Source organism: Bos taurus, chromosome 3, assembly GCF_002263795.3.
Source record: "Bos taurus isolate L1 Dominette 01449 registration number 42190680 breed Hereford chromosome 3, ARS-UCD2.0, whole genome shotgun sequence".
Taxonomy (NCBI): Eukaryota; Metazoa; Chordata; class Mammalia; order Artiodactyla; family Bovidae; genus Bos; species Bos taurus.
In genome coordinates this window covers 15,008,927-15,034,237 of record NC_037330.1, presented here as the reverse complement: position 1 = coordinate 15,034,237, position 25,311 = coordinate 15,008,927, and the positions used below count along the sequence as shown (strand labels likewise).

The 25,311-nt window shown below is 42.9% G+C and overlaps 1 protein-coding gene across 9 annotated transcripts in view; it reads right to left on the bottom strand.

Annotated features, from left to right (window-relative positions):
* GON4L (gon-4-like (C. elegans)) overlaps positions 1-25,311 on the bottom strand; it is a 96,335-nt gene that overhangs the window by 4,318 nt on the left and 66,706 nt on the right. For 7 of the 9 annotated variants that reach the window (XM_010802912.4, XM_010802910.4, XM_005203717.5 and 4 more), the window contains 15 exons: positions 24,481-24,521; positions 23,771-23,874; positions 20,874-21,072; positions 20,248-20,334; positions 19,035-19,206; positions 17,244-17,388; positions 16,018-16,168; positions 11,924-12,040; positions 9,811-11,514; positions 8,415-8,670; positions 7,607-7,791; positions 6,552-6,749; positions 5,198-5,341; positions 295-438; positions 68-187 (listed from right to left, as the gene is read on the bottom strand). In XM_010802912.4, the coding sequence (XP_010801214.1) occupies positions 68-187; positions 295-438; positions 5,198-5,341; positions 6,552-6,749; positions 7,607-7,791; positions 8,415-8,670; positions 9,811-11,514; positions 11,924-12,040; positions 16,018-16,168; positions 17,244-17,388; positions 19,035-19,206; positions 20,248-20,334; positions 20,874-21,072; positions 23,771-23,874; positions 24,481-24,521 (3,767 nt within the window). Of the gene's footprint in view, positions 1-67; positions 188-294; positions 439-5,197; positions 5,342-6,551; positions 6,750-7,606; positions 7,792-8,414; positions 8,671-9,810; positions 11,515-11,923; positions 12,041-16,017; positions 16,169-17,243; positions 17,389-19,034; positions 19,207-20,247; positions 20,335-20,873; positions 21,073-23,770; positions 23,875-24,480; positions 24,522-25,311 lie in introns of those variants that run through there. The other 2 variants (XM_059884593.1, XM_024989385.2) reach the window with 2 other exon arrangements.

Sequence of the window (25,311 nt, the reverse complement as noted above, 5' to 3'; positions counted from 1 at the left end):
CTACGCCAGAGAACCACTTAGAAAATGCAAGGCTTGACTCAGGATAATCCCCAACAACCGGGCGTACCTTATCGTGATTTTGGACCCCAATCTCTTTCCTTCTTTTGTTCTTTGAGGTTGTGGGTATCTTGGGAGGTTCCTCTTCCTCTTCCACATCAGGCAGTGCCACTTCTTCAAAGCCATCAAACTGGGGAGGAGTTGGTCCCACTCAACAAAGACTCTGGGCAGATGTCCCTCCTACATATGACCTGACCTTCCCCCTGGACACCCCCACTGCAGCCTCACGGCCTATACCTCATACTCCTTCTCCTCGGTCCAATTGATCTCTTCAAAGTCACCCATCCGGCTAGCTGCTGGGCGCAGATGGTCAAAGAAGATGGAGAACTCATCCTGTAGGTGGTCGTGGCCCTTGAGGAGCTGCCACATCTGTGTCTTGAGCTGGGGAGAGTTGCAGAAGGAAAGATGAAGTCTCCAGAGCCTCTCTAGACCACCATTCCAAATCAATCCAATATCCTTCTGAGGTCTACTTTCCTTATCAACTGGGAGACACACAGAAGATGCTCTTTGATTAAGAACTCCTAAACTCCCTCTCCCTCCCTGCTTGCCTACACAGGAGTACAGGCATACCTCGATTTAGTGTCTTTGCTTCATCACGCCTCAGACACAGCATTTTGGTTTTTCTTTTCTTTTCTTTTTTTTTAAAACTAAAGGTTCATTGCAACCCTGGGTCAACAAGTCTATCAGCACCAATTTTCCAACATCATCTGTTCATTTTGTGTCTCTGTGTCCCATTCTGATACTTCTCACAATATTACAAAATTGTTTATTATGTCTATAATGGCGATCTGTGATCAGTGACCTTTGATGTTACTACTGTAATTGCTTGGAAACACCACGCATCTCACCCAAAAGAGAAGTGGACTTGTACTGTTCTGATTGTACGTGTTCTGATTACTCCACTGACCCAACAGTTTCGCCATCTGTCTCCCTCTCCTTGGGCCTCTCTATTCCCTGAGACACACCAATATTAAAATTAGGCCAATTTCACTTGAATACTTAGGGCCTATAAAGCCTCTAAGTGTTCAATGGAAAGGTACAGATACACACCTCTCACTTTAAGTCAAAAGCAACAAATGATTAAGCTTAGTGAGGAAGGCACGCCTAAAGCCAAGGCAGATTGAAAACTAGGCCTCTTGTGCCAAACAGCCATGAACGCGAAGGAAAAGTTCTTGAAGGAAATTAAAAGTGATAAGAAAGCAAAACAGCTTTCTTGCTGATATGGAGAAAGCTTTGTGGTCTAAGATCAAACCAGAAGATCAAATCAGTGACAACATTCTATTAAGTCAAAGCCTATTCCAGAAAAAGGCCTTGTTGTTGTTCAGTCCACGCCTGACTCTTTGCCACCCCAAGGACTGACTGTAGCCCGCCAGGCTCCTCTGTCCGTGGAATTTCCCAGGCAAGAATACAGGAGTGGGTTGCCACTTGTTTCTCCAGGGGACCTTCCTGGCATAAAGGTGGAAACGGAGTCGTCTGCGACTCTCATGCTTGGCCAAGAGGCAAGTGAATTCTTTACTACAGAGCCACCTGGGAAGCCCCCAAACCCTGATTCTCTTCAATTTTATGAAGGCTGAGACAGGTGAAGAAACCTGCAGAAGCAAATTTTGAAGCTAGAAAAAGTGGTTCATAGAGTTTAAAGAAAGAAGCCATCTGTACAACATGAAAGTGTAAGATGAAATAGCAAGTGCTAACGTAAAGCTACAGCAAGTTATCCAGAAAATGGCTACACTAACAACAGATGTTCAATGTAGAAAAAGACTTATTAGAAGAAGATGCCATCTATGACTTTTGTAACTAGACAGGAAAAGTCATGCCTGACTTCTAAGCTTCAAAGGACAAGCTGACTCTTTGATTAGGGGCTAACATAGCTGGTGCCTTTAACTTGAAACCAATGTTCATTTACCACTCCAAAAATCCTACAGTCCTTCCAAACGGTGCTGAATCTACTCTGAGGCTGCTCGTTTAAATGGAACAACAAAGCCTGGGCGACAGCACATCTGTGGACAGCATGGTTTACTGAATATCTGAAGCCCACCGCTGAGACCTACTACTCAGGAAACAATCCTTTGAGAACACTATTGCTCACTGACCATACATCTGGTCACCCAAGAGCTCTGATGGAGATGTACAGGAAATTAATGTTTTCGTGCCTGCTAGCAAAAGAACCATCATGCAGCCCATGGATCAAGGAGTAATTTCTAATTTCAAGTCTCAGTACTTCAGAAATACATTTCATAAGCTACAGCTGACACAGACAGTGATTCCTCCAATGGATCAGGGGAGAGAAAACTGAAAACCTTCTGGAAAAGATTCACCATTCTAGATACCATTAAGAACATTTGTGGTTCACAGGAAGAGGTCCAAATAGTCAACACTGACAGGAGTTTGGAAGAAGTTGATTTCAACACTCACAGGTGACTTTGAGGGGGGGTTCAAGATTTCAATGGAGGGAGTAACGGCAGATGTGACAGGAGCAGCATGAGGACTAAGCCAGCTGTGGTGCCTGCGGATGGGGCTAAACGCTGCATCCCACACGAGACCTGAGCGGCAAGAAGTCACTTCTTGCAGATGAACAAAAAGAGGTTTCTTGAAATGGAATCTACTCCTGGGGAAGCTGCTGCTATGAAGACTGTTGAAATGGCAACAAAGGATTTAGAACGTTACATAAACTTAGTTGACAAGGCAACAGCAAGGTTTGAGGGGACTGACTCCAATTCTGAAAGTTTTACTGTAAGTAAAACGCTACAGAGAAGTCATTCATGAAAGGAAGAGCTCATCAGTGGGGCAAACTTCATTGTTTTAGGAAATTGTGGGGACTTCCCGGGTCATCCAGTGGCTTAGGCTCCACACTCCCAACGCAAGGGGTCCAGGTTTGATGGGTGGTCAGGAAAGTAGATCCCACGTGCTGCAACAAAAGATCCCGCATGCCACAACTAAGACCTAGTGCAGGCAGATAAATGTTTTTTGAAGAAAGAAAGAAAAAAAAAATTGCCACATCCACTCCAATCTTCAGCAACCACTACCTGATCAGTCAGCACCAACGATACTGAGGCAAGACCTTCCAGCAACAAAAAGATGACAACTTGCTAAAGACATGGATGCTGATTAGCATTTTTTTTGGCTGTTGTGTGCAGAATTCAAGATCTTAGTTCCTGACCAAGGATTGAACCTAGGCCCTGTGAAATGGAAGCTTGGAGTCTTAACCACTGGACCACCAGGGAATTCCCTAGCATGTTTTTAAAGTTGAAATATACTTGATTTACAAATTGTGAACACTTTTTAAGTAACGTATGTACAGTTTTTAAAGCATAATGCTGCTGCATACTTAATAAACTATGGTTGGGCTGCCCTGGTGGCACTGTGGGTGAAGAATCTGCCTGCCAGTGCAGGATACACAAGAGATGTGGGTTCAATCCCTGGGTTGGGAAGACCCCCTGGAGTAGGAAATGGCATCCCATTCCATTATTCTTGCCTGGAAAATTCCATGGAGAGAGGAGCATGGTGGGCTATAGTCCATGGGATCACAGAGAGTCAGAAACACATACTTCACTGAGCACACACGCACTTCACTTCATCATGTACACGTAATTTTTACGTGCACACATAATTTTTACACGCACTGGGTAACCAAAAAATCCATGTGACTCACTTTACTGCAATATTTACTGTATTATGATGGTACGGAATTAAACCTGCAATGTCTCTGAGGTATGCCTGAATTATTACTTTTTTAACTGATGTATATAGTTGATTCACAATATTGTCAACATTCTGTTAGTTTCAGGTGTACAGCACAGTGATTCAGTATGTCTGTATACACAAACATATATACACACACACATATATATATTACATACATATATACATATATGTATATATACACACACACTTTTTCAGATTCTTTTCTCTTACAGGCTAATACAAAATACTGAGTATAGTTTTCTGTGCTATACAGTAGATCCCCATTGGTTACCTATTTTATACACAATAGTGTGAATATGTTAATCGCAAACTCCTGATTTATCACCATACCCAACCTTTCCCCTTTGGTAACCATAGGTTTTCTATATTATAAACCAAATGTTTTCTATACTTAGTATGATAAGTATACTTATCAAGTGAATTAAATCATACTTCACTTAGTATGAGAATCTCTAGATCCAGCCATCCATATTACTGGAAATGGCAATATTTCATTCTTTTTTATAACTGAGTAATACTTCATTGTGTATATATAGGTCTTTGGGCTTCTGTGGTAGCTCAACTGGTAAAGAATCAGCCTGCAATGCAGGAGACCCCAGTTCAATTCCTGGGTCAGGAAGATTAACTGGAGAAGGTAACGGAAACCCACTCCGGTATTCTGGCCTGGAGAATTCCATGGACTGTATAGAATGGGACCCAAAGAGTGGGACACAACTAACCGACTCTCGTTTCACTTCAAATAGGTCTTCATTCATCCCTCCATCAATGCACATTTAGGGAGCTCCCATGTGGCACCCACTCCAGTACCCTTGCCTGGAAAATCCCAGGGACGGAGGAGCCTGGTGGGCTACAGTCCATGGGGTCACTAAGAGTTGGACACGACTGAGTGACTTCACTTTCACTTTTCACTTTCATGCATTGGAGAAGGAAATGGCAACCCACTCCAGTGCTCTTGCCTGGAGAATCCCAGAGATGGGGGAGCCTGGTGGGCTGCCGTCTATGGGGTCGCACAGAGTCGGACATGACTGAAGTGACTTAGCAGCACGTCTTGGTTAGACATGCCTGTATTAACAGGTCTGATTCCCAGTGACACTCACTACTCACTAGCCCTGCCTTACTGGTCCCCAGCTCAGGCACTAACTCAAGGCAGAGCAAGGAGGGAAACCAACCCTCCACCCAGACCATCACCTCCTTCCCTAACTTCCCTTCCAGGGTATTTATAGCATTCTTGAGCCTGTGAGAAGCAGTCAGGCTCTGGTTTCAGATGGTAACCACCTCACTCAAATGTTTTATGCCTTAGGTAAGCCTAAAACCTCCTTGCCATCTTCATCCCCTCCAGGAAGTCCATTGCTCAGAAGTGAGGATTGCTTAGGGAAGGGAGAATGAAGGGCCAGAAGCCAAGATGACAATGGAAGGGGAACAGGACAGGACAGAATACCTCAGTGATCTCCTGGGGCAAGCAGTCTGCACAGCTCTGGAGAACCTTGATGATCTTCTGGTGGTGTGAGGGGTTCTCTGCAAAGCAAATTTCCAGCTGCCGAAGAAACTTGCGACTCTTCTCAAAAGCCTGCTGCTCTTCAAACTACCAGAGTGGAAAGAGGGCAAAAGAGGAGTCATCTCTGCAGCCTGAGAAGGACGTGAGAGCTCTACACATAAAAACCAAGAAAAACTGTGCTGGAGACATAGGGGATGACAAGGCTCTGGTTTACAACAGTGAGATCTTTTTTTTTTTTGGCCTCACCACAAGGTTTGTGGATCTTAGTTCTCCAATCAGGGACTGAACCTGGGCCCCAGCAGTGAAAGTGCCAAGCCCTAACCACTGGACTGCCAGGGAATTCCCTGTAAGATCTTTTTTTTTTTTTTTTTAAGACCCTAGCATGTATCTACTTTGGGTTACTGGCATCTACCGACTCAAGAAAACTAAGATGTAAATGAAAGACTTAAGAGTTCTATATCTCAAGTTGCTTACAGTTTTCAAAGATTGTGAGATCAGACACATGCCAGTTTACAAAGTATTTTCACGTATGTATTCATTTGATCCTCATAATGATAAAGAAAAAATTATGTATAATCATCCCATGACCATTAACTGCTTTAAGACTATCAGGCTAATAACAATATGAACATAATAATATAATAATATCATATCCATTACTCCTGTGTTTATCCATCCTGACAAGAAACCCAGAACTATGGGGATATCCCTCAAGTTCAGACACTTATTCTCCAACATTTCAAATGTCATGTAACCACTGTGGCCTTCCCAAACCACTGTGTATAAAACTACAACATTATCACTATAAAGCATTAAACATATTTTACTGTTTATATATTTTATCACTTCTATAACATATATATTTACAATATACAATATACTATTTAACACCTGACTTTCCCCATGAGAATATAGGCTCCATGAAGGCACAGGATTTTAGTCTTTTATAATTATTACATTTCTAGTACCTAGAACTCTGCCCAAAATAGCAGGTACTCAATAAGTATTTGTTGAATGAAAGCCTGTTTTGCAACAGTGAGGAGCAAAGAGTTATGATATACCTAAGGTCTCCACTCAATGGTCAAACCCTTCACTCTACATGGAGAGAACAGGAGAGAACAGGAGCTGGGAAGACCATCCCTTGAAAAGGAGGTGGCTCTCGTGACCCTGGTCTAGGGGAAGGCTATCTACGGAAACAGCCAGGAGTCTGGAACAGTCCTGATCAACACGACCCAAGCCTAGTCCTGCTCTGACCCAGGGATCCTAGTGTGTGGTCTTTGCCCCCCTCTCTACTTACTAATCCACAGGCCAGTGCTTGCTCAGGCAACAGGAAAGCAGCAAAGTCCTTCAGCAGCTGAGGCCAGTCTTGGAGCAGAATTTGCAGGCTCTTGTAGAGATCCACAGCTGTCTGCCTCTGAGTGCTTGACTCAAACTCATAGATGACCTGAAGGAAGTCTTCATACTTGCCAGGGATATGCTGCAGGGCTTCTCGGACCTATATGAGAGGACTTTCAATCATCCAATCCCCTTTCATTGGGCCTCAAGAAATGATGGGACAGAGGAAGGAGGAAGAATTACTGTTAAAGAGCTCCAGATTATCCGTCAGAGGCTACTCCTCTGACAGGTCCTAAGATCTGATGATTAATGGAGGCCACAGGGCCATGAGCAAGGCAGAGCTCTTTTTCTGACAGCGAGGAATGCGAAAATTTCTATTTTCCAGGGATTACAGTGCTACCCGCAAAATCAGGTAAACTCTTCTCTAGCTCACAGCCTGGACCTCTCCTTCCTGGTTTCACCTCCATGTTGAAATAGATAAGGAGTGCTTGCTACATATATTTCAGCATGGTATCATCTGAGGGTAAATAATACATAAATTAGGAATGTTAGTAAAATATCAGGAACAAGAAAACCCATGATTGTTATTGCTAGAACTCCACTTGCTGGGGGTATAAAAAATTAGGTGGTTACCAAAAGAATGAGATAGGGACCACTGAGAAAAACAGGCAGGTTCATGACCCTGAAGATCACTGAGGTCCACTTTCTGGTCAGTGTACATGTTGTTCCTCTGAAGCCAAGGGCTCAGGTAAGGTTCTTATTAGTCTACTCTCTCAGGGATGATGCTGAAATCACCTTTCCCCAGGTTCAGGGCAACAGAGGGGTAGTATGATGGGCAGGAATAATAAATCGGCTGAAGACTGAACTCGGTGTCCTTGTGGTTTCACTCACACAGTTCTTTTGGTTATTTCCAGGAAAACAAAGGTAGAGGCAGAGAAGGCTCCTGTGCAGCCTGAAAGGCAGACTTCATTTTAAAAACAGAGGGGCTGGTAGGTACAGGAAGCAGCATTTGCCTACCCTGGTCAGATAAGCCTGAGCAAAGGCCAAATCCTTCTGCTCCCGGAGTGGATCTCGCTCGAGGATGTCCTCATCATACAGTAACAGCAGCTTGGAGGTGTCCTTGCTGGCCCGGGCCCGACTGCCTCGCTTGCTGCGAGCTCGATGATTACTCCGGCCCTTCCCAGCAGCTTTGATGCTCTCTCCTTAGGATACACAGGAAAACAACTGTTTCTCTGTCCTTGCAATCTCTGCTCTTCCCAACTCATCAAATGCACCCTCCCCATCAACTCCCCTAATCAACATCACATAGTAATTTGGGAGAAAAGCTGCTGGAAAAAGGCTATGACAGGTACGTCTCTTCCTGTAAAGTCAGCTCTATGCAGAGTCAACAACATGACTGCACCATCTGGGATGGAATGAGCTGCTTAGCTACTGCATACTGAACACAGAAGTCTAAAGAGTGGGTGTGGTCTGATGCTGGGCGCTCAGGGGTTATGTCCTGGTGAAGAACAAGCAGCACTTTCTGAAATAAACATAGCTCTTGACCTAATACATGACATGTGAATTAAGAACCAGTATAAAAACCTGCATAAACAGAGTACAAATCTACCAGCTGATAGAGAGTCAAATTTTAAATTTCTGAGCATCTCTTCTCTACAATGGCAGCATGTTAAACATCTATTTGGGAGAAGGGTGACTGGCAGGCAGGATCCAGAGGATTTCTTCTGGGAACTGGCACCTGTTTTATAAGCTAGCCACTCTGCACATGTCCCTGAGTCAATGAGGTCTCCTGAGACCCACCCCCACTCAGGCCTGTCCTACTCACCTGGTGGGGTCCTGCTGGTCTCCACTTCTGGAGCAGCCTTTGGGGAGTCAAAGGTGGCAGGAGGCTTCTCGGCAGGGTCTCCGATGGCTTCGTCCATCATTTCATCCTCCTTCTGCAGGTTTTCCATTCCCTCTGCTTCTTCTTCCTCTTCTTCCTCAGGCTCAGAATTCTCTTCCTGGGAGTTCTCTTCCTCAGACTCACCCTCCTGACTCATGCGCCTTTCAGATGCAAGCCAAGTCAGTTTCTCCATTGTTTCCTGCAAACCCCCCCAAAGAGTGTGCATGAGGGCTGTAATAGCTCACCATGGGCTGACTGCACAGAGTTTTTCAGAAAGAACTGTGGCTAATCAACTGGTAAGGGAGGGTGAGAAGTGGATGGTAAAGGGGGTGATTGGGGTTTTTTGGGTTTGTTTTTTGGCCACACTGTACAGCTTGAGGGATGTTAGTTCTGTGAAATATTTCTTGCCATATCGGAGGACAAAAAATGTCACAGCTATCAGTGATTCATGGCCTCCTAATGTGAATGAGGGCTCTCAAAAGGGAACACAAGGCCTACGATCCAGAAGATGCCAACGCCCAGTGACTGGTGAGGAACTGGAGGGGAGTGGGTGTCATGCAAGAGCAGCCAACCACCATCCTCGCCACCCTTTAAGGTGACAGGAAACAGGATTTGGCCCCAGACAGCTCAGGTGCATATGAAAGGAATGAATTCAGTGAGCCCAGAGGCTCCATCTTGCCACACACAGAACACTAAATTCCTTAACTTGACTTGATACCTGGTTCTCCTTACTACTTAATAATAATCTCTGATGTTCAGACTTCCTACCCTCTTGTTGCCAACTGTATATAGCCTGACTCCCCCTCCTGCTTCCTCAGAGCAGTTTTCTCAGAGAACTGAGATGCTGCCTCCCAAGTTCAGAATCCTTAACATTCCTACCAAATAAAATAATTCTCTGCTTAGAGGTTGTGATTAATTTTTTAGTCAACAGTTTCCTGACCAGAAATCGAACCCAGTTCTGAGCAGTGAAAACACCAAGTCCTAACCACTGGACCACCAGGGAGTCCCTGAGCAGATGAGCTTTAAAAAGTCCCCTCTGAAGGTAATTTTCCTTTGCCAGGGTCCATACTTATGACCCTTTGTCTTTTTTTAGTCATTTAAATTGTGCTCAGGAAATTCAATTTAATATTTAAATGAGTTTAAATCAAATATAATATGTAACATTTAACTCTTTCCCTCTCCTCTCACCTCAACTCCCAAACTATGCTCCATAATACATTCAAAAGTCAAAAATGATTTTATGACTATCTCTAGTGCAAAAAGCAAGCAGGTGGCCTATCAATAAATAAAATCTATTACTGAATCCACAAAATATTGGAGAAGAGTGCCCAACTCTCACCTGGAGTTCTGGGACAGAAAGTACAGATTCCTCAGAAGCTGATGACATCTCGTCTTCCTCATCCTGGGTAAGGTCATCAAAGTCCTCTTCTTCCTCTTCCTCTGGCCCATCCTTCTCTCCTGCAGTTTCTGGTCCTGCTGGGGTCCCCACTGACTGACCATCAACGCTGGATAAGTCTTCGGGCTTCCCCAGAGGGCTGCTAAGCACCATTTCAGGGTCAGTGGAGAAGGAAGCGTCCCTTGGGGACCCTTTGCTCACATCGCCTGAGTTTCCTTCACCAGGAGGCTCTTGAGAAGCCGAAAGGGTTTGAGCTGCTTGACTCCTCTGCTCCTCCTGTTGGAGGCCTGTCTGTTTCTTCCCCTCTCTAGGCCTGCTTGACTCCTCACTTGGGAAGCTAGTGTCTGACTCCACAGAGTGTTCTTCTTTGATTTCCTCATGGCTGCCCTGCTCCAGGGATCCACCACAGGTGTCCTCCCCAGGGTCTTTAGGTTCCATCTTAACCATTTCCTCTAAATCCTCAGGGCAGGTGTTCAGAGATTCTCGGAAGCCCTGAGGCAATGGTTCAGGGGCCTGTCTCCCCTCCTCTGTTTTCACAATAGTCCAGCCATAAGCGCTGCTCTCCGACAACTGTTCCTGGCACACTCTGTCTGCAGCTGGAGGCCCTGGGCTGTGCTCCTCTTTGGGGAAGACAGCAGCACAGAGAGGAGAGAGTTCCCGAGGTTCTAATTTGGGTTCGAGGCCTTGAAAGGCATTTTTCCCCTCAGCCAAAGGACAACCTACGTCTACATTCACTGGGGCTTTATCTTCAGGAGTAGATGGTACAGAAAGATTCACAGAGGTGCCAGAGACGATTAAGGGAGGGATGGAGGAGGCCACAAGGGGCTGGTTCAACGAACAGGGGAAGGGAGTAGGGTTAACCAGCAGGGTGGTGATGGGGATGGTCTGAGGACTTTGGGCCACAGCTGCACTGACAGGCTGCATCACATTGCAGCCACTGCCGAGGCTCACAACCTTTACCGTGGTGGCAGGAACAGTGAAGAAAACAGGCGCAGGGTGGATGAGAGGGGCAGGCTTCAGACAGAGAGAGGCCTTGGGTCCCTTTCTCTTGGAGGCTCTCCGTTTCACACATGGCTTTCGAAACTTAGAAGGAGCAAGTGAGGGCAGCATTAGCTTGGGCACAGGGGCGGAGGACAGCAGGGTCTGCGGCTCAGGCAGAGGGAAGCTGGTCCTGGCCTCAGCAGCTGTAGCTGGCAGCGCTGCTGGAGACTCAAAACTATCCCCCCCAGGGACCCCCAGAGGAGGGCCGCCTGGCACTGCCTGTAAGACCGTGGCTGGCTGGATCAGGGGAGGAATCCGGACCACCATTTTGCTTGGAGGGGCTTCTGAGTGAGCTGACCTAGCTGGTGTCTTCCCAGAGCTGGAGCTAGGCTGGAGAGAGGGGCTGGGTCCAAAAAAGAAGGGCTTCAGGGTTGAGGACCGCTTCTGTCTCCAAGCCTTCCTAGAAAAACGGTTGGCAACTGGCTTCAGCTTCAGGACTACACCCTTAGGCAGCAGCAGTGGATACCGAGTTTCACTCTCCAGTTCCGAGCTGCCTTTTCCTAGGCCTGGGTCTGAGTTGATCTCAGTGGTTCCGGTCACATTTCCGACCTCTCTGGCACCATCTGCTATACGCCGCAGTTCCTCCTGGATGGACGGCAGACTGGCCTAGTGGGAACAAGGACACTCAGATCTAGCCCATGCTGGAATTAGGGGAAAATAATTGGGCTTTCTAGATATTAGGTGCCTTTACAGGACAGTCTTAAGACATCTTTTAAGAAGGATTTTTCTGCAGAATAGCAGATATTTCTAAGAAGACTACATCCCGATTTTATACTCTAGAAACTCCTTAAATTTCCTTTAAGAAACTATCATTTTAACCACTATTTTTAAAAGGTTAGAGAATCCCCAGTTGGGGAGGGAGGGAGGTGGAGAAATAGGAGAGGAAAGGTGACTGAAGATTTCTTAAGTCCTAATTCTACAGCTAAAGCAGCAGAGTGTAAAGCAGGCCTTGAACATCCTGCCAGGTCCGTAGTGACCTTTTGCTCCTGACACACTTTGAGGAGGAGCGCTGTACCTTTAACCAGAACGGAAGCCGGTGTTCTTCCCTCTCGACAGGCGGCTTCCACTGATGCGGCTGGATCTCTTCACAGCACTTCATTAAGATGGGCAGCTGTTTGGTCTTCTTATAAAACTGAGTGTGAAGAAATAAAGCAAGAGTCACATTCCTTCTAGAAACTGCTCTCGTCAGGTTGGGGAGTGTGGTGGGCAGCGGTCTGAGAAACATCCACACACACATACATATATATATATATATACACACACACACAAATAGCATATACTGACTGCTCTGTATTTCAAATTAAGCTCATCTCCAATTAATAAATATTTTATCATTACTTAGTATCTTCTGATAAGCTTTATTCTGGTCACCAGAAAAGCTTAGGTCACAGAGAAAAGGAAGGGGATGGTTAGTCATCTTATCAAAAATTTGCTCCTGCTCAGCAGCCACAATGGGAGTGCCTTACTAATCCTTATCCTGACCACAGGTAAGCTTCCCTTTAAGCAAATAATGGTGCAAGAATATTGGAAGGGAAGGAAAGAAGAACGGAAAGACTGAGACAGCTCAGTTTTCAGAGCGAACGAAGAGGGGAATGAGCTTACACTGACCATAAGCACTAGGCACTGTGCTACGAGCCAAGCATACAGATCATGAGGCAATCCCTGCTCCCAAGGAGCTTACAGACAGCGGAAGAGACAGTCAAGTAGAAACCAATGATGAGGGACTTCCCTGGTGGTCAAGTGGTGAAGGGTCTACCTTCCAGTGCAAGGGATTAGGTTCAATCGCTGCTCAGGGAATTAAGACCCCACATGCCTCAAGGCAACTAAGCCCATTGCCACAACTATTCACTCTGTGCTCTAGAGGCCAGAAGCAGCAGCTACTGAAGCCTGCATCCCTGGAGCCTGTGCGCCACAAGAGAAGCCACTGCAACGAGAAGCCTGTGTATAGCAACTAGAGTAGCCCCCACTCACCACAACCTAGAGAATAGCTCATACAGCAACAAAGACCTAGCACAGAAAAACAAATAAATAAATTATAAAAGAAAACAATAAAAAAAACAGGCAGATTAAATACATCCATTTGTCTCTATTCCCTGTGAAACCCCAAGAAAACAACAGATAGGAAATTTTGAAAGATAAAAGCCTGAAAGGAGAAATGAAATAAAAGGTAAAAGTAACATCTTCAAAGCTAAAGAGCCGACAGATGAGTGGCAAGTGACACAGGACAATGAAGAAAGCCAAATACCATGTGGAGAAAAGGTAAGGGCCAACTAAACTGATGTCAAAGACAGGCAAAAAGGATAAAACAACAGATACCTCCAGAAATGGAAGAATTAAAAACAGGTCAAGATAAGGAAGACAAGTTTTAAATTTGTTGAAGGGGCAGAGAGACCCTGAATGCTACCTCTTTGATGTAGCATTTGATGTAGCTACCTGTTTGATGTAGCCCTACCCTGGCAGAAGCATGGTGGAAAGGACGTTCTCTGAATGAGGTTGTCAGGCATACTAAGGACAGGTGTGCAATGCTGGCCAAGGACACGTGAGAAAACTCTAGCCTCCTTCCTCTACTGCTTTCCCACAGGCCTCTGCCACCTGCTATTAAAGAATATTCAACAAACAACAACAAAAGCTATTAGATATTATGACAGAAGAAGGAATGACTCACCTCAGCAGAAGGGTTAGAAAAAAAGATGAAATAATATCCCAGAAAATACAACAAGAAGACAGAGTGATGGAGAAAAGAAGGAACACAAGATGAGAAGACTAGCCTGAGAGGCCTAACATCGGACCACTGAGCACCACAGCAGGAGACCACAGACCAGAAGAAGGCGAGGAAACCAGCAACGCTAAACTCAAGTACATTTCCCAATACTGGAACCTATGAGTTTCCCAAGTTAAGTTCATCAAGTACCTGGCATAATTAGTAAAACCAGACATATAGTAAGGTATATTATCGTGAACTTCAAAACACTGGCGAAAAAAGAAAATCCTATGTACTCCTAGAGGAAGAGAAAAAAACACGTGTTATATAAAGGTTCAAGAGTCAAAAGAACATCAACTTTCAAAAGAGCCAGTGCTAGAAACTAGATGAAAATGGAGTCATTAAATTGTTCTGACTAAAGTGATTTTCAACCCAGAATGTCAAACCCACTAAAGTGGGAGAAAAGAACACAGACATATTTAAAACTTTTAATTTTTAATAATTATAGTTTCATAGACAGGTCTTATCTACATTTGTTACAAAGTAACAATAGTTATATATAAAAACTAGGTATACAGCACAATAGCAAAACTAGGAAATTGCATTGGTCAAGTCATGTCATGACACACCATGAACACAAGCAATATAAATCTAAAAATTTTTTTCTCAAATATAGGATGTGCTCCACTAAAACAAGGCCAAAAAGTTGTGGGATTCAGAAATAAGAGGATCCGGACTTCCCTAGCAGTCCAGAGGTTAAGAATCCACCTGACAGGGCAAGGGACACGGGCTCCATCCCTACTCCCAGAATATTCCACATGCCGCAGGCAACTAGTCCCACGCAACACTTCTGAGCCCACGTGCTAAGACTACTGAAGCCCGCATGGCCTGCAGCTTGTGACCTAAAACAAGAAAAGCCTCTGCAATGAGAAGCCACACACCACAACTGGAGGGCAGCCCCAGCCCTGCACAACGAGAGAAAACCCTGTGAAGCAACAAAGAACCAGCACAGCGAAAAAAGAAATAAAAATACTTCTAAAGACAGAAAGAAGAGGATCCAACACAAATAAGAGGTGAAATGAAACCCCAGGAAAATTGTGAAGAAAAAGCCAGAGACATGAGTGCAGCAAGCCAAGCGAGCAGCGTGGGTAGAGCAGAGCAGGACCAGAGCGCTCCGGAACGACTTCTTCAGGACGATGCAGGTGACAGCGGAGCACCTGAAATACCTGACACGCTGAAGACAGATTTATAAAACTTAAGCAGACGTCAGTGAAACTGGTAATAAACACATAATAAACCAAGTCCCACTCACCCTCCAAAACTGCAATCATTAACTCCAGGAGAAACAAAATACTCAGCAGGAAAAGCAAAGTAATCATGATACACTACCTGGCTCAGCTGTGAGTTTTTACACACTGCTTATAAACTCTGGAAAAAATCCAACTTACACTGTGATATAACTGAGGTGAAGCAGTGAGAGAGCATGGAGAGAACTGTCTTCATCTTCCATGGTTTCAGTTTAAGAGAAGGCCCAAATCCGAAAAGTCAAGTGATAGCAATTCTAAACATGCTACCTAGATCCTAGATTAGAGGTAAATGGACCATCCCTGCAGAAACCTTGCTTAGCAGGAAACAGGGAGAAAAATGATTGTTCTTTATGACAAGATTCAGCGATATTTTACTCTTTAGAGCAGTGGTCCCCAACCTTTCTGGCACCAGGGACCAATTCTGCAGAAGGCAATTTTTCCACAGGACAGGGGCGGGGGACCCATGATGGTTTTAGGATGATTCTCATAAGAAGCGGGCAACTGAGACTCTCCTGTGAACATGGTTCATAGTGGGGTTTGTGCTCCTTTAAGAATCTACGACCACCGCTGATGTGACAGGAGGTGGAGCTCAGGCTGTGTGTGAACAACTGAGAACAGCTGTAAATAGAGGTGCAGCTTAGCTCTCTAAGTTTCTCTCTTGCCATTTACCTCCTGCTGTGCAGCCGCGTTCCTAACAGGCTATGGACCACTATCAGTCTGTGGCCTGAGGACCCCCACTTTAAAGTATACTTTATAACGCTGATACAAATATCCAAGTATAAACAATTAAGAAGGACATAAGTGGACTGTTGCCTACTCTGTGAAGGTTTAGAGTGGGGAAAAAAAATGAACAGCTAGAGGAAAACAAATTTGATAAGTATTTTTACATTTGAACAATTTAGCAGAAATATCCATAACAGGGGAAGAAGATAGTACTCCATAGGAAAATAATAGATCGATGTCCTTGGAAAGGAAAGAGGGCTAGTGTGCAGTTAGGAGAGACTAGCGTTAGATAAAAGGCTATTCACTGAGACTGAGAAAAAGAAAAGGAAAGGCTGCACTCAGCCAAGGCGCCCAGTGGAGCGGGCAGGGAGCACTTACTTTAATGATGTTGTCAGGAGCTCTGTTCATGTTGAGGTTCTTGATTCTCACTGTCAGCTGGTGGGCAGTCTTGCAAGTGAGAAGGTACTTGCTGATCAGAGGCTTGGGAAACTCCGTCCCTTCAAAGTGCTTCAGGCCTAAAGCTAACAAACTGAGAACGGGGCAGTGACACTCAGTCTCACTTGACAGTCCATCCCGCTGACAAGCCTCCCAGACGAACTCCACATTCTGCAACCTACTTCTTCTACCTCTAAGTCTTGTACACATTAATGGAAACTAAACAGAAAATTTCAGATAATTACTGAGTACTAAGAAGGACTATGAGAATAAGACTCAATGAGCAGTTCCCATCAAGTGAGAAGAGGGAAAACCAAGCATAAATCACTAATAAATATCACAACATGATGTGCTTTACAGGAATAATACAAACAAAGCTTGAGGGAAGAAGAATGGCCCTAAAAAAACAAATATAAAATGAATATTGGGCACCATACTAGACATATTAAATCCACACCAACACTATCTCACAACATAACATACTCAATTACAGTTACCTGTATACGTATTTGCTGATGGAGCGGGGAAACACACATTAAGAGCCAGGAAAGTGTTTATTACCGTTATCAAATAATCTCACTCTTGAGAATTTACCCAAAGAGATAAAAACTCAAAGAGTTTCAGAAGCCCTGTGCACAAAGATCCTTGGTGAAGCCTCATTAAAACAGCTAAACAAGAGAGGGAGGGAAAAGTGGCAAACAAAAGGACTATGAGAGGGCCATGAATGCTGCCTGAAAGGACAATATACAGAGACAAAGAAAAAGACAACGCTACAGCATGGAATGCAGAAAAAAAGGTCAAGAATATATTAAGTTAAAAAAAGCAAAACAAAATCATACTTAAATTGCCAATAGTTACATAAATACAGAGAGAAAAATTATTGTGTAAGGGTTGTCAGGATAACGGATAAAAATGTTTCCCTTGAAAATTATCCACTAACAGGACTATGAGGTTAGTTTTTACTATAAAAGACAAAAAACAACTTAAAATGTTTCCAAAAACGTGTATGTCATCCCCTAAAAAGAGCTGTATTTGGCACTGATGGGACAGGCACATACTATAGACCTATGCCCATCTACACTGCTCTCTGTGTCCATTCCTCATTATACAGTATAATCTTATTATCTCAGTGTATTTTGTGCTTTTCTCCCCACCCAGTAAATCCTTACTTGTCTTCCGCCTTGGTGAAAAAAATCTTATCCTGGGGATTCTTGGCCTTCAGAGAACACACTGGAAGTAACTCTGGATACATGAAAACCTTGCTTGTGGCTAGGATCCAAGCCACTTGCTTCGGCAAACAGGGCAATTTACAGGCTATAAGAAAAAAATTCATGATAAATGAAACTCCAGAACACGAGAGGGCTTCACAAAAGCTTCTGAATGCATCTTGGCATTTAGAGAAAGCCAACCCTAGCTAACGTGATGCCCTTCCATATACATACCCCCCTCCCAAAAGTCTCCACAATCATTCTCAGCCTAACATGTAACAAAAAGATAAAGTTAAAAATTGTCTTTGTTTCCTGTGTAACAGGAAACAAAGACAACTGTTTGTCTTTGTTTCACTAAGTAATATAAACACTTATCAAGTACCAAGGAACACCTGGCAGATACCCTATGCTCCAAAAATTTTTACCTCCTTCCCCCTTTAAATCCTTGAAAGAAAAGTGACCTTCAACAATGCTTTCTTCCAGGATAAGATTCCAACTTCTTTAATCTCCCTCACAAATCTGGTATTCCAAATTTCTATTTGATTCTTACTTAACTTTCATTAAATTCTCCCAGATTCCTCCTGAGGTTGGGGACAAAAAAACCATAAAGAGGATGAGACACTTCAGTCTCATTCATTTCTATCTTGCTGTCTAAGCCTCTCAATTTCCAGGCATTTCTGTCTTTCCAGAGATAAATACCTCTAGAGCCATATTTCTGCTTGCAAAAATGTTATTTTTATATCCCCAGAAGAAAAACACAGGACCCTACACATGTAACTTGTAACTGTGCACGCCCACACAGTTGCATCCAACTCTGCAATCCTGTCACTGTAGCCCGACAGGCTCCTCTGATCAAGGGATTCTCCAACGCAAGAATACTGGAATGGGTGCCATTTCCCACTCCAGGAGATCTTCTCCACCCAGGGACTGAACCCGCATCTCCACTGGCAGGCGGATTCTCTACCAGAGACCCACCTTCAAAGCCCAAGTTTTAACTGTAGTCTGGTGCTAAGTTTTCATTACCAACATATAACTAAAAAAGTTGTGTCTATCATATAATGCCCTTAAATTCAACTATATTCTACTGAATTGTAAGAATCAGGGATTTAAAATCAAATCCAAAGACAAATCCGAATCCAGATCAAACCACAACTAATTTGCTAAACCAGGAACCAATCAGAAACAAATATTTGATTTAAGGGGCAAATATTTACTTAAAAATACTAAACCAATGAACGGTAGAAATCAAACCTGGAAATTTCTTTGAAATACTGAACAGGCAAATGTACAACATTTTTACTTTGTTCCTAACTCCCAAATCAACATAATTGGAGATACTACTATAATCATGGGAAATAAAATGATCCTAATGAAGAAGAGAGTAAAAACCTAATAAATACAACCTGACTTTACCACTTGACTTCCATCTTGATACCAGTTTGTCTTGACCTAACTCCTAATACTTCCCCTCATATCTATTTCAATCCAATTATTAGCAATGAGTGCCACATCTCTACCTCCCACATCCCTGGCCTGTTCACTGACTCCATCCTCTACTTAAACCCAAGTATTATTACCTAGTTCTCCAAGTTAGGTAACGAACACAAAGGAAGGATAAAAGAGAGAAGGAAGAATTACAAATACCCTGTCTCCTCCAACCCTAGGAAATTATCCCTAGGAAATGATCTGTGGGGTAAGACAGCCACCTTGCACTGCAAGTAAAAACTTAGAGCGGACCCATCTGTTCCCTACCAGTCTTCTTCACAGTTTTACGAGGACTCCAGTCAACGCTGACATGTGTGCTGAAGTCTTCAATAAGCTTCATGGCTCCCATCAGGTTACAGGGTTGGAACAAGGTCTGAAACTTGGAGTTGAACTGATGATGGAGGGCGATGGAGCTTTGAGCAAAGGTTCCCAGCTCTTTCTGGGAAAACAGGACACAAAGGACATCTAAGTTCCAGACAATTAATACCAGTAGCCCTTAGCCTCTGAGAGAAAACCAGTCTTTCCTACAACAGGCTAAAAACAGATAAAAATCATCACAAGGACTTTCATAATTAACGTTTTTCCATTAAGACTGCTCTTCTGCTGAGTTCTCAGATGTTTAGGCATGTGTGATACATTAATTCGTTCCTGTTTTATTCTCAGTCTCAGGGTTCCTCAGCCATTTGGATGTATGTTCTAGCTCCCCAGCTGGAATTAAAATTCTCAAGAGTGAGACCCATTACTTAAAAAAATAATAATAATTCTTTGTTTCTCTGAATAACACCTAGAACAAGGTATTTCTCATGATCCCCTGAACACAATAAGAGGGAAACATAATCTGCTGACCATCCAAGGAAGTTCTGACTATGAGGCACCTCAGATTCCAGAGAGAATTACCTGAGAGGCAAAGAACATCGCTATTATTGGCCCCAAAGTTCAGATTTTAAAATGTGAATTTTCTTTGGCCATTCCCTGCTGCTCACGGGATCTTATTTAGCTCCCCAATAAGGGAATGAGCCTGGGCCCCAACAGTGAAAGCAACGAATCCTACACCACTGGACCACCAAGGAATTCCCCAAAATTTGAAATTAAAAGCCCTTCCTCCAAAATATTTCAAAATGCCATGAGCAAAATTTTATATGTAAAACACTGATATCAAGCTTAATAAATAATGAATTCAATAACAAGAGAAGTACAAGAATAACAAGAAAGCCTAAGATGGGAGGATCTACAGGTGAGGAAGAGTACCCAATAAAAAGGTAAGAGAAACAGTCATAGACAATTGAATACACTCTCTGTCCTTTCATGGGAAGCAGTAACTTATGTTTTTACAGCAAACACAGGAAGCCATACGAATACCTACCAATACAAACAGGAGAGAAGAATAAATGTAGCTTATGATGAGTCAACATCTGTGAGAAATAACTTCCTAACTAACTGCATACACAATTCTTTAGATTAGGGATATTTGAAACCTTACAAGAAATATCCTGGTGGTACTGGCCTCCGAACTGAGACTGGGGTTGGAACTGGCGAGAAGGTGAATTTGCGTCAGGAGCTGAACATGCTGGGGAGGAGAAGAAAATAATACAGTGTGACATGTTATGATGCTGTCATCTCAGGAACCCAGAAGACCTTACACCAAGATGTTCATGACTTTATCCTACATGTTTTACTCTGTAGAGAGGCTATGAGAACAACACAGTATCTTGGTGTAAACGTTTTTTCTCAGATGTGTTCCACTTGAACAAACTGACAGAACCAGGGGAAATTTAACTTCAAACTAGAGGGACTAAGATTAAAAGAAAAAAAGAAAAAACAAAACTACTCTGGCAGTTAAGCTGTGAAATTCAGAAAGGATTTCTAAAGATTCTTAGAAATCTATCATTCTGAAAACTACCAGAGTCCTGATATGCATTCTGACTTGAGCCATACAGACATGACCATGGTGACTTTTCAAGGTCCTGACCGACATGAAGATGCTGTGGTCCTGTGGTTTCAATGGTTACCAAGACACCTATTTCTGATTTCACAAGCTGCTAATTTTTGGCTTCATCTCAAAAGATGAAGATGATCCAATACTAACATTACCAAGAAGAGTCTTACCTGCTGCATCTGCTGCTGCAGCCTCTTCCTCTGCGCTGGGTCTAGAATCAGAGTCTGATGAACTTTCTCCCTCTGGGGCTTAACCCTCTCTACTTCCTGCTGCTGTTTGGCTGAAGATTTTTTCATCTTCAGCTGTTCAAGTAGCTCCTTCACGGTGCGATGTTGCTCATTTAGTAAGTTGGCCAGTGGTTCCTCAAACCTATCCCCCACAGGGAGATGACTAGATTTGAATATTTTCACGAGTCCAAAACACATCCAGTTCCTTCCTACCATGAGCTAAGCCAGTCTGAGCAACTTCCATTTACTGCTAATCCTCAAGTCTCACTTTAGCCAACAGGCAAACTCCTAGCCTACCCAAATCTTCTCCCATATTTCTTAGCACAGATTCAAATAAGATGGTTCTGAATCGTCCCCCACCTATTCTTCTACAATCAGTACTCTAAGTAATACACTAATGAAGGTGAAATTAAACTAAAATCTAAACATGTGGTAATGTCTGGATAACAAAGCAGCCAAGGAGCTAATGGGAACCCACGATTTTCACATCCCACTGACAGTTACATTAATCTGGGACTTATTCTTAATGGTGATACAGAATCTTCCCAAAGCACAACATCTGTTCTCTAATCTAGATGTTACTCCCACCCCAGGTCCAGTTTCTCCTGTTCTCCAGCTCCTATCCAATCAGGTTGCCCTGACTTCCTTTCTTAAAATCTCAAAGATTTTCTAGCTTGGAGTACAAAAGGCATAAACTAAAACATATGGTGCCTACACACATGCTAAGTCACTTCAGTCCTGTCTGACTCTGCGACCCTATAGACTGTAGCCCACAAGCCTCCTCCTTCCATGGGATTTCTCAGGCAAGCATACTGGAGTGGGTTGCCATTTCCTAATTCCAGGGGCTCTTCCTAAAACACGGACTGAACCCACGTTTCTTGCATCTGCTGCACTGGCTGGCAGGTTCTTTACCACCAGTGCCGCCTGGGAAGCCCTGAAGCACACGGCAGTCTAGACGAATAGTGAGAAGGTGGTTCGAGCATGACCCTACCAAGCATTAGCCTCTAAATAAATTCCTCCTCCAAGCTTTCTGTCACTACCCTCTCCCCACCACCTCCTGAGAGAGAGAGAGAAACTCTGTTGGGGGCTGAAGTAGAATCCAAATGCTAGTTCTGAGTGAGAGACAGAAGAAGACACCCAAGCTGCTATTCTAAACCAGGATACAACCTGCTCAAGCAGCTATGACCAGCAGGTTATCGTAATTCAATAAATCCTCTAGATTGTAGCAATAGCTAAATGATAATATTTTTTTTTCAATAGCCTCTGAGGATAAAAATTATGTTTCCTTTTTCAGTATTTACTGCAAGAATGGACAGGCACAGGGTGAAAATCTAAAGAATGAGACTATCCTCCATACAGTTTTACTGAGAACTGAAAACTCTAGATTATCTGCATAACTAGCCGAGGAACAGAAGAACAAAGGAAAAAAGCTAGATAATGAAAAGAGCCTGCACCTGATTTTAGTAAGAATTACTTGGATGGGGAGCACAGTTAATGCACTTTCCATGTGATATTTTAATTATTCAAATATTAAGCTAGGTTTGCATTTCCAGCTGAAAAAAAGCAGCAGCAGCCCAAGCAGAGCAACTGAATATCAGAAGGTAACTGAACTGGAATAAGAATTTTTAAGTAGTTCCGTAATTCCCAAATTTTTAAAGTTCATACACAGAGGTGACGAGTGGAAATGAAATACGTTTACTGAACAAACCCCATGATAAAAAGTGCTCAGGTTCTATTCTGCTACACTAGAATTGTTTTCTATGAAATGTTGGGAGAAGTCGGTCAAAATACAGACTCTAAGATATCTTGAAAATGTTCTCCAAAAAAAAGAGGTAAATATGTAAGGTGACAGAAGTATTAACTAACTTCATGGGGCAATCCTTCTGCAGTTGATATGTATATCAAATCATCACACTGTGCACTTTCAATGCTTTACAATCTTATTTGCCAATTATAACTCAACAAACCTGGGGGGAAAAAGGAACTCTTGAGATTTCTTTTGTGATTATATTATGGTATTTAATGTAATGGAGAATGGCTGATACTTCTGACTTTTACATATTGGTTAGTATACCTTGTCTTTTTCACTAAATCGCACGTTACCTGAAGGTCTAGCTTTCAGATGGATCCAGAGCTCTCCAGTTAAACCAAAGGACTAATTAAAGGCTATGAGTCCTTGGGTTTTGCTTTGTTCCATCCATGGCACAAACCATACCCTGACATCTAGCCAGTACCTAATGATAGTAGGCTGCTACTCAGAATGGATAACAACAAAGTACAGATGAAATCTGCAAACTCATCACAAATATAGGGGGGAAAATTAAAGCCTCTACCTTCTGGGTGGGACAAGAGAAGTGCTAATTCATGTGAAGAGGACAGTAAACATATTTCAGACTCCAGGACATTACTGAAGGTGCTTCATGGTTTGCTCAGTTAATGCCCTGGAGACTAACAAAGGTTCATTAACTTTTACTAGATGTTAACAGCAAACAGAAAAACAAAAGGGACATAGTGGCTATTAAACTTTGGGGTAGCTTCTGTGGCTGGCCATGCAGAGTCCTACACACCTCTCCAGCACCACTCACCTGGAGAAGCTGCTATGAATGCCAGCTACTGCTTTTTCTCCCTTCCCAAACAGATACAGCTTGGTCTAGAGCTGCACTGCCCCATAAGGAGAATTATTCACTTCACACCCAACACTGCCAATGGGGTTCAGCATCCTTATAACAGTAACAGCAGGTAGTCAGGGATGGGAAATTGTTAACCAAAACTTCTCCAAACTCACTCTCAGACATACACTTTTCCTCTACTCTAGGTCTCAAGGTCTTTAGTTAGCCTACCGTAAGGCTTGAGGGGTGTTAAAGTTAGGCCGAGGCTCAGCCACACGTTCCTCCTCTTCTGGGCCGTCATCTTCCATGTTGGAGAATCCCATCTCATCTTGAAACTGAGGGCAAAGGAAAAGAAGGATTATCCTGGGGAATGGGCATGTAAAAGTCACTCCAACAGTGACAGGGAAAATGAAGACTGGTTTACAGGACTATAATAATGCTGGCACACAGAAAGAGCTTGCACTGGATCCTTTCTCACTTCTGGGCTTGCACAGTTCTGCACATGGAATAATCTTTATGCCAGAAAAAAAGTTTCTCAGTCTATCACCTTGTAGTGGTAAAGACACACCACAGATAACTCAAAATGATCAGATTATCTTTCAAGAGAGAAATGTATGAGAAAGGGAATTATCTGTGCTGAGAATAATCTAAAATTAGTTTGCAATCTTTAAGGATTATCATGTGATAGTTGAAGAGGCTATCTAAAAGCTTAAGGAAAACTTTACTAAGATATGGATAATCAAAGTTTATTAGTTACCAAAATCTCCTGTCATTACATTCTCTCCTGGGTGGACTAAAAGGAGAATGGGTTGGTCAGACCACTGTTCTGAAGAGAGGGGCCCTGAGACCAAAGGACAGAGCTTGCTGAAGAATCCAAAGCTCTTTAGTATAGAATCCAGAGCTTTAGTATCCAGAGTTCTCATTCAAAGACCATTACTCACAGTTTCAAACAGCTCTTCCATCAGTTCATTCACTTCCTTTTCTGCAAAAAAGCCAAACAGTATTCTGTTGCCACATGTTTATTTCATTTTGCAATACAGGGAATTTCAAGAAAACAAAGAAAGCTTTTTTCAGCAAGGCTTTGGACAAAATCTTCATATGTATTAATATCCATCATTCACTCATTCATTTAAAAACATTTATTGAACAACTATATGCTTTAATCTCTGTTCTAGATGCTCAGATACATGACAGAAACTTACTTTCATGAAGCTTAAATTCTAGTGAGAAAACAAACAAAAACGTAAGCTAGATGATTTTATAATGTGATAAATTCATAATCTGTGTTGAAAAGGCTATCTAAAAGCTTAAGGAAAACTTTACTAAGATATGGATAATCAAAGTTTATTAGTTACCAAAATCTCCTGTCATTACATTCTCTCTTGGATGGACTAAAAGGAGAATGGGTAGATAGAATTCAGTGCTATCCTACTGAATGGAATCAAGACAGAAGTCTCCAGTAGTGTATCAAAAGACTCTACTTTTGGGCCTGAACTATTCAGCAATCCCATTCACAACCTAAAACACCCAGAAAACACACTTATCAAATGTGCAAATAATAAAAAGCTAAAAGGGATCACCAGACCAACAGATGACAGAGTTCTAATTTTCTCAAATTAATTGGATGAAATATAATGGGGATAAATTTAAAGTCTTACATTTAGGATTTTGAAAAATCAGTTTCTTAAGTGCACAAAAAGATCAATGACACAATGGCTCCAAAACAGTGCTTGTAACCAAGAAGGCAAGCATATCACTGAATCACAGCAGAG